Below are 9,687 nucleotides of genomic sequence, written 5' to 3' on the forward strand. Positions count from 1 at the left end.
AAAAACTATTAAAATCGTTTATATATTTTTAATGTTTAAATTAGTTGTGGCATTGTTAGCGGTAGCATTCACTGCGGCATTCCTTTCTCGTTTTTTGTCGGCTAGGGTTGACACAGACATGGGTAAGGGCTCGCTACATTTTCTAATTTTTAAACTTCGAAGGATTTTTTACGGGTGAAACTGTAGTTAGAAGACAAAATCAACGTCCGCCTTATGCATTTCGTGTAAGATCGGCATAATCGAGTGCTTTTATTGTTCACAAACTGGCTGTCGCCATGGGCCCATTGGAAACGAGGGGCTCCGGCATGGCGGGTCGTTACACGTGCAACATCAGGCGCCGTAGCGATGCGACGCTTGTTACTTTTTGTCAAGAGTTCATATTCATTAGGCATAATTCTAGCAAAATTAAGTTGAAAAAACGTTGAAAGCGCTTAGGTGCTGCTGTGATTGTTTGGCTACGCCGTGATCGGTGCCGGGATGCGCAGGGGCTTGTCGCGGGGTGTTTCTTGTTTCATGGAAGAGCACGAAATGTCGGTTTCAGTCCCGTAAACGATGGTAGGAAATCGTTGCATGCATTTTCGGTTATTTAATGCCCTGGCGGTTGTTGCAGGCAAGCCTCGTGGATTGCGGACTGCGCGCAAGCACCGAAGCCACCGCCGCGACCAGCGGTGGCACGACAAGGACTACAAGAAGGCTCACTTGGGCACGCGCTGGAAGGCTAACCCCTTCGGAGGCGCCTCGCACGCTAAGGGGATCGTGTTGGAAAAAGTGTGAGTAGCCCTTCGTTGCAAAGGCCGTGGAAAGTCGGCCGTATGGGCGCCATTCATACAGACAACGGTCGTGTCGCTTGTCGAGTCACGTCGCCATCTGGCAATGATACCCCGGCTACACTAGGGTCCGAATGTCATTTGACTCTAATGGAGTGCTTCGAATGCCATTCAGAATGCGCCGTGCTACACTACAATTTCGATGGTATTTGAAAGCTTTCACAATTGGTCGCCGTGCTGTAGAGACGCTGTTGTCGCCCCGTTCCGTTTTCGTACAATACAGTCAAATTTAGGAGCAGTCTAAGGTAGTAAAATGATATGAAATTAGAAGAGACACTAGTTTTGACTCTAATGTGGTGGCTGTTTGCGTAGTTTTTTTTTTTTGTGCAACTTACCCACTGGTTTCGAGACTATGAAAATTAAATATGTTGATTTCATATTTTAAGAAAATGAACAGTGAACAACGTTCCACAAACGAAAATATTTTGTTTGTTTTACGTGCGGAAGTATTACATTTTTTTATTGCTGATCAAAGACACTGTGTGCAAGAGTGCTAAGAATGGCATTTGAAATCCCAAATGTCTCTCTCGGGCCTCATTTGGCTCGAATGTCATTGAAGTTGAACGGCATTTGAAAACCCCGTGTAGCAGCACAACTTGGCATTTGAGTCAAATGACATTTGGATGCTAGTGTAGCAGAGGTATAAATCTAGGGACAGGCGAAAACAGATTGGCGAAGCTTGTTTACGTACCATTCCTAGATTAGAACTAAAACGTATATGGCAACTGTCAGAGACGCACTGTGGAACGTTAACATCTGCTTCAACCCCGCAGTTGACATGGCAGGAGGACTTACGTGAGCGATAGCAGCTGAAAGATTTGCAATGATGCCGCCGCCTTCTTGCTAGTGGTACATTCTACAACATACATCTGCACTAGTCCCGAGTTGCTAAAATCTTAGGTGAGGTTGCAATGGGCATAACGCAATTTGTTGCTGTTCTGTAATGCCCGCAATTACGATGTCTGGCCGAACCACCTTATAAACTGATAAGCAACTTGTGAATTTGCGAAACAGGCCGTTTGCTTTTGTAGGCCATGCCAGACAAATTGGAGTTGGGTTGACTTGTTTGCGAGGGAAGTGACACTGAGCTTGAGAAGGGTTTAAATGGCCAAAGATGTGCCTCCCCGCAAAGGAAGTGTGCCACACATAGTTTGCGCAGCGGCCAAGGCATTATCGCACTGCTGCAACATACCGGGTTGCAGCTTTGATTCCTGTAGTGCGATGATGAGGCCAGTGCACAGAACTTCGTGAGAGATTTTGGCGCACTTTGAAGTGTCTTGGGTCGTCTGAAAGAGCCGCAGTCCTCGCCTGCGTGGCATGTGATGCACTGGGCCCCATTACACTTCTCTGGTTCTTTGCAAGTGCCGCTGCATCCCCTGGCTTTGGCCGGTCTGAACCGCCTTCTCTCGCAACGCAGGGGTGTTGAGGCCAAGCAGCCCAACTCTGCCATCCGCAAGTGCGTCCGAGTGCAGCTGATCAAGAACGGCAAGAAGATCACCGCCTTCGTGCCCCGGGACGGTTGCCTCAACTACATCGAGGTGCGCTTGCTTTCGATAGACTCCTTTGAGCCTTTTCACTTTAAGTAGGCTGTGCAGTTGTTAATTGCTCGACGCGGCTCGTTTCTAGTGAGTGCAGCATGTGGAAGTAGGTTGTTTTGGTTACCTTGTTTTTGCGCTTTCCTTTTTTCTTTTTCTTTTTTTAATGGGCTGCACAACACGCCGTCATAATGTTTTGTGAGGCAAGTTATCATTCACAGAAGTTCGACTGTACCACTCTATTGGCAGGTTGCCACAGCGGCCAGAAGTTGTTTTGCCGCACGAGTGATGCCGCAGCTGCGAATTCGTGCTATGTATAACAGGCTCATGGTGGTGAAAAAAGAAAAGTTTGAGTCCACAGATTATTTAGGGAAGCCTATTGCTTTTTCCAGGGGAGTCTACTGTGCCTAGTTGAGTTTTAGGAGCCTACTGTTAATGATCTGCATAGTATTGGTTCTTCAGTACAGTTCTTTGAATGTGAGGGGAAGATGGCTTCACTTTATGGCTTCACTTCGAAGCTCTGTAGAAAATAAACGTTACTGTGGGGACTGGTGGGTGTTTTTCTGGTGATTTTTAATGCGCTGGGGGGTTTAGGGCAGACTAGACTAATTTGTGAAAACAGCATTGCACAGTCTTCAGGAGACCTTAATGTTGTTACGGGTCATTTGGTGCCTTGCCAGCAGAAAGTACAGGGCAGAAAGTGGGTTGGCAAACCGTATGCTGTTCAGCTACTGCAGCATCTTTAGTCTTTGCTGAACGTTGTGTGAATGCAGTAAAACCCTTCTGAAATGTTCCCATCTTCATTTTTCCTGGCTTTTAACTTCATGAAAGCTTGGTCTCAATTCTTCTTAGTTTGGTTAGTCTTTTGATGATAAGTTGTTTAGTATTTTCCTGTAATTTTCATCTGTGAGATTCTTCTGCATTTGTCAAGGAACTGTAATATAACATTTTAAGGCTGAGACCAGGGTGATTATGACCAACTCTTAAAATGAGTGGCAGTTAATGAGGTATATGGTTGTTTGGTAATGTATAGGCTTTGAGTAGCAGTTCAGCTTTAGGCCTGACAGCTGACTCAAGGATTATTATGGGGGCTGGGGGAGTAATGCCTGTTCTACATGGAGCAAATTTACTTGCGAATACACAGCTGCAGCAAATTGCCAAATGCCGTTCAGCGTTTCGAGGAAAAGTTTGGCTGTTACAAACATCGAACATTTTGCTTCAGTGGCAAAACTGGGTTTTGCCACACAATCAGCACCCCAGCAGCAAATCCGCACAATGTAGAATGGGCTTAAATAGGTACTGACTCCAATTTTTCGTTTTATTATTACACAGTCTGCTTCCTTTACTAAGCAGAATACCCTGGCTCAAATATGGGTGGCCTGTAACGCGTGGAATATACTTAAATTTAATTTGATTTATTGCTCCGACGGAACAGCTTGCAGAGCAGGGTGCAGTAATTGGGCAACAGTGTGACATCACTCCGTGGTAGGGGGAAAAAGGCGATGTAGCCGTGTGCCTCTGAGGCTCGTCAAAAACTCCTTAACGCCCAGCGAGCGGTGCGCGTCCACGATGTAATACATGTAGCCACAGCTACAGGCATAACTGCCGCTCACAAAGGCACTCTTGCCAAAAATAAAAGTTCCACACGTGGGAAAGGAGCCGATAACAAAGCCCAGAATTGCAACAGAAGCCGCCATCAGGTGTTTTATTGAAGGAGGCCATACAATTTCCGCCGCAATGCTAGGCCTAATGCCTTTAGGCAGCTCAGCTCTGGCGGCGGGGCAGTTAAAGCAACGCCTCCTCCGGCCTTTGCAGCGTTTTGACATCTGCACAAAACGGTGAGGTCATTCCATGGTTCTGTCACGTGTCCTCCGGGCTGGAAGCATGGGAAACTAAAACGGACGATTTTCAGGCTGTTCAATGCAATTGTCGTGCGCTCAAGTATTTAAAGTGCTGTTTTGCATTCACCAAGCCGTGAAGCATTTCTGGAGTCAATAAAAAGAACTTAAAATTTCGGTTTCAGTACTCCTTTAATAGGCGGTATTCGTTGAAAAGTTTAGCGGTCAATTTCTTCGCTCGGCAACACTGGAAACGGCCACTGGGGCCGCACGCCGAAGAAAAAAAAAATTACTCCCACCTCCCCTCGCGGGAACCCGTGTAGATGCGACGCATAGGGGGTTTCGTTGTTGTTTCCGTTAGGTTGATTCTCCCATCGCGTGAAACGTCCCGTGAACCCCCTGGCGCGGCTATGACGCAACACAATCCACTTTAATCCAAGCCAAGTCAATTGAATCCAATCCAATGCCCCTCGCGAGAGAGTGTTTGCTATCGGATAGGAGAGGGGGTGAGAGGCAAAGAGCGCAGCTCGCGCGGCGAGGAGAATGGGACAGGGGTGTGGACGGACAACAACGCCGTATGGAGGAACAAGGCGAGTGAATGAGATGCCATCGCATCTAAAAGACACCGGTGTGCGTCATCTGCTCCGTTCCGATTCTCAACTGTGACGCCAACAGAGATGTTATTAATCGCACTCACAGTGAACTCGGCGGAATACTTTGTGTTCGGCTAACGTGAAACAAAGTCATGTGTTTCACAGTCGTGCTTAGCACGGACAAGTGCCACCATCCTGCGGAGCGCGACGTAACGAGTGACAGCGCACTCACACGGTTGCATGGTGGAGAAGAGGGGTGCCTGATCTGCGGGCCGTGCGCACGTCGCCTAGCAACAGACGCTTAGCCACAGATATAGCGGCGCACACTTGGTTGCCTGCATGCATTCCGCGCAATGGACCTTTTTCCAGTAGCGATCTGCGCATGCGCGGGCTGCCGGTCCGCCATTCTTGGCACGCGACTCGGGCAAAATAAACAAGCGCGCCCCTCGGTTTTCTGCAAAGGGAGCGGCTATAATCTGCACGTTTTCTTTTTTTTTTTTTTCTCTTTGAACTCCTCGTGGTGGGATCGTACGTGCATACAATAATGGCTTTCTAAGAAAAGGGGCGAAGTCGCTTGAGACTGACCACGCTTCCAGCACATGGGTGCCAGTGATGGGGTTACGAAAATGAAAAAAAAAGGGGGGGGGGGTGCTTCGAACACGGCAGATTAGTCACGAGAACGTTCGCCTGCTACCGTGACATTCATGTGAAAGATGGGGGTGACGGGTCAGTGCGGGAGGGGCAGCAGGACCAGGATATTTTGTGCACGAGTTCTCCGAAAGCCAAACTTTCTTGGGGGAGTGCCTTACTGCCATTTTTAGTTCGCCGTGGCGGCCGCTAGAGGGACCGGTACTGGAAAAAGGTCCATTGAATACCGAGGATAGATTGCGGACCGCTGCACAGATCTGAATTTGTTGCCCAGTACCACGTTCACTGTGGTCTGGTTTCTGCATTAAGTGAGGTTCGTCGCAGGAAATGGACAGTAACTGCATTTCTGCGTAAACCCGATCTTTTAAGCAGGCAACACTAGAATAGTTGTGCGGCAGTGTGAAGTCAAGTTGTGTGGCAACCAGAAAAAAGTCTGGATAAAGCTCTAGCACCGGTAAGGGGGGATTCCACAAATTGAGCAGTGTGTGCTGAGAAGTGTGATGCAACCAACCTGGTTGGAACGCTCAGAGTTGCGATGTTGTCGGGCGTAGTGGTACTATAAATGAAGTACGACTAGTCTTGAGGCCTTCAGCAGGTTCATTTTTGTGATGAAATCCTTGGGCGGACAGTGCACTGGTCGAATGCTGCGCTCTTAGTGTACGGGCCTTTTTGCTACTGAGACATTTTTCTAAATGGTAAATTGTGGTTTTGACAGCTTTTCGTGACATTAATTTATCTTTGCGTTCTTCTTCGTCTCTGAGTAAGCTAGTTTGGGAATATTAACACAAAACACTACTGCGCACGCCTCTGATGTTCTGCTCACCGCCGAGTGCGGACAACCACAGCTAGAAGTGGCGTGCAAGCAGACGGTGCTAATTTATCGCTTTTAATTCCTAGAAAAAAATGATCCAGCAAAAAAAAAGACAAGCAAATAAATAATTTTATGATAAAGTTATTAGAATGGCGATTTAATTCCTCAAAATGCCTCAATGGTGAATGCGGTGAGTGTGCTGTCCTTCATCACGGTGACAGTTGTAATGCAAAACTGGCCTGAATGGCAGACTAGGCAAATTTCAGGGGAGTGAGTGTCTCCTGAGAAAACGTCCCAAGTGCGTGACCTCCCTACCTATGCCTATTTGCAGGAGAACGACGAGGTCCTGGTGGCAGGCTTTGGCCGAAAGGGCCACGCCGTGGGCGACATCCCCGGTGTCCGCTTCAAGGTCGTCAAGGTGGCCAACGTGTCCCTGCTGGCCCTGTACAAGGAGAAGAAGGAGCGCCCCCGCTCTTAGGCCGCCAATAAACGCACACACACACGTTCCATCACACACCCGACCGCTGGTCTCCCTTGTGTCACTGCTTTGGTCGGGAAGGGAGCACCGGATTTTTCCTGCTCCGCTTTGCAATCCCACAATCCGTACAAAAAGGAGGTAGTTCGTACTTTACGTGAATTTGGTTTCAGTATTGTGAGATACAAGGGCATCGTACGTGTTTGGAGGCTGTGGGCGTCCGTGCATGTGGTAGGATATCACTTTTGGCCGTAGGTGGGGAATGCCCGGGAGGGCAGAGCTCGGGCTTCATTCCCCAAATGGAGGTTGCAGTGGCCGGGAGTCCAGATGATGGGGTGGTGGCTTCGTCAAGTACACTTCGGAGGAGAGGGATGGAAGAGTTGGAAGATGATGTGGGGGAGGATTGGTGTGGGTGGTGGCTGAGAGGGCGATCGCCAGAACTTTTTGTTTGTATTTCGTTGGAGATTAGGGTGACCAAAGTTCTGTGTCGCGTGCAGGAGTCACGGGCGATGTTAATGTAGTGGACCTGAGGGCCATTTCGTAGCTGCGTCAGGAAAAAGTGTGCCTTGCTTCCCGACAGCCTTGGTTGACGGTGGGATGCATATAGTACGGTATCGTGAAAACGAGGATGTGGTGCATAAGGTAGCAAAGCATGTGGAAAATGGCTTGGCCAGTTGACTTGAATGTGAAGCGTCTCCGAGCTTTCACGACCTCTCTGAGGATGTCTAGTCCTAGTTTTGGTTCGTCCATTGAGGTGTAGATGGGGAGGCTTTACAAATTGGAGCTTCTCTTTGTGCAGTTTCATGCGTTTGAAGATTTAGGGTTGGTGTGGCGTAGATGATTTTGCTGGTAATGGGAGTTTGGTCTGGCTGACAGATTTCTGATGCCATGATGTTGGCTGTGGGGAAGTAGGCGAGTATGCAGGTATGGAGTTGTGGGAGATGTGTGGTGCCATGCCATTCTGGTAGAACAAGGATGTGAAGCAAAATCACCGAAGGGATGTGTTCGCCTTGTATGGACATGTGATCAGGCCTACAAGTGAGGCCCCTGGGGTGCAGGTAGGTAAAGTATGGCTTGGGAAGCAGTCAAGCCACCTTTTTTTAGGAGCAATCTGCATGCTTCACCCTTGACCACTGCACAAGCCGCCATTCTCTCGGGGGGGGGGGCAAATAAACCAGTGACTACCACTCCGTGCATGCAGTCTTGTTTCTTTTTTTTTTTTTTTTTTTTTTGCATCGCTGCACTTTGTGTGTCTAGTGAAGCGGCATATCAGAGCAAGGTGCCAGTGCAGCCGCTTTCATATGCTGGATAAGTGTGCTGCCGTTGAATGCAAAGCTGCCATTTGAAAGGAAGCAGTGCAGGCTTGTTTCGATTCACGTTGCAGTGGGCAGACTACTTGCGCAGGCCATACTTCGCGCACGTGAAATGAAAATGTGCAGAACCAAACATGGCACCCCGACACACAACGCATGCTCTGAACACCCAGCTGTCTGTGGCAGCGATGATCATGGGCTAGGCGTTGCCCTAACGCGCTAGTTCAGATAAACGGCCGCTAGGTGGACTAGTACTGGATAGAGTAAACGTGCTTATTGTGAAAAGCAGTGGAGAGGAGTCCTCAGTTCAAGACCCCTTCAGCTCTCTCCCAAACCTTATCAGAAGAGAGGGAGGGATTTCTCAAATGTAGTGGGGCATGGGCACTGCCTCCTACCATATGAAAGAGCACCCCAGGGGCTTCGCAGAAGCGCATGGCGGGGAATATACGGTGGTGTGCAACATATGGCATTTAGTGGGATGGGAAAAGGTATTCGTCTGCAGCACACGGAGCTCTCGTTCCTCCTGACTAGTACTGGAAAAAGGTGGATCGGATGCCTAAAGCAACTGGAATTGAAAGAGCACAGCAGCCACTGCAGGAGGCGCAAACGTTGAGCAGCTGTTGTTGAAAACACAAGCCAGACGTTTGTGAAATGCAAATGCATTATAATAAATACTGGAGCAGTAAATCAGTGCTAGCATTTAAATAAAAAAACCAGTCCATTTCAAAGTCGTATGCGGGGAGGTGGGTCAGGAAAGGAAGTAGCCTGCTTTTTCGTCTTATTGCCAGCTTTGCTGGGGTTGGAAGGGGACTTTGGTGAAGGGTGCACGAAGATAGCATTAAAGCTACAGTGCCCTCAAAACTACGGGCAGTGTGGTGGCGTCGTGGGAGGGAGCACTGCCGAAATGGGCAGCCTTCCAATGAGACAGTTGCTTAAAAGTGTTGTAGAAAGAATATATAGTGCCACGAGTAATCACAGCAGACAATACTGAAATACAACGAAATTAGTCCCTGGGGACTAACAAATTACAAATAACCAATCTAGTTTAACTGTTCTACCAAATGCACCAACACTTCCCTTTGTACAAAAACTTTGAATGCTGCAATTTGTGCAAATGCAGCGCCAAGAATATCTCGTGCCACCACTCACATTGGGTGTTAATCCTTGGAATCAACTATACGAGCTTCCCCTACCTGCATTTCTTTTTTTTTTTTTTCACAGCGGCCAATAAGCCGAATTTGACCAATTCATGTGCTACATTAGAGATATTTTTATTGAGGACATGATTACCCAGTGAGCTGCTTTCATGCATCACACTGGCTGTACATTTTATTTGTTTAAAATTAAGAGAGGCAACAATATCCTGTGTATATTATAATGGCCATGACGCCACAACTGGGCTGTGAGGCGCACCCTAAGGGAGGGCTCCGGATTAATTTCGATTACTTGGCGGTCTTAACAAACGCCAAAATGTCGACACAGCCTTTTCACTCTAAACTATTGTTTGTATAGAAGACAAACGAAACAAGGAAAGCTGCAGGATCACAACAGGGCATATTTATTAAACACTATAAGCACACCACGCGTGCTGTTGCTATGCAACTGCATTGAGTGCGAAATGGCAGTTCAATCAAAATGTGTCTGACC

General features: G+C 48.0%; 1 protein-coding gene across 1 annotated transcript; it reads left to right on the forward strand.

Annotated features, from left to right (window-relative positions):
• Positions 1 to 12: 12 nt before the first annotated feature.
• Rps23 (ribosomal protein S23) lies at positions 13 to 6,773 on the forward strand. Its single transcript, XM_077684743.1, has 4 exons — positions 13 to 122; positions 611 to 770; positions 2,245 to 2,365; positions 6,584 to 6,773. Exons 1-4 carry the CDS (start codon positions 32 to 34, stop codon positions 6,728 to 6,730), a joined length of 519 nt encoding a protein of 172 aa, XP_077540869.1. The 5' UTR covers positions 13 to 31; the 3' UTR covers positions 6,731 to 6,773.
• Positions 6,774 to 9,687: the final 2,914 nt, after the last annotated feature.

This window comes from Haemaphysalis longicornis, unplaced genomic scaffold (genome assembly GCF_048455015.1).
Source record: "Haemaphysalis longicornis isolate Haplotype H1 unplaced genomic scaffold, Haemaphysalis longicornis Haplotype H1 scaffold_9, whole genome shotgun sequence".
In the NCBI taxonomy this organism is placed as follows: domain Eukaryota; kingdom Metazoa; phylum Arthropoda; class Arachnida; order Ixodida; family Ixodidae; genus Haemaphysalis; species Haemaphysalis longicornis.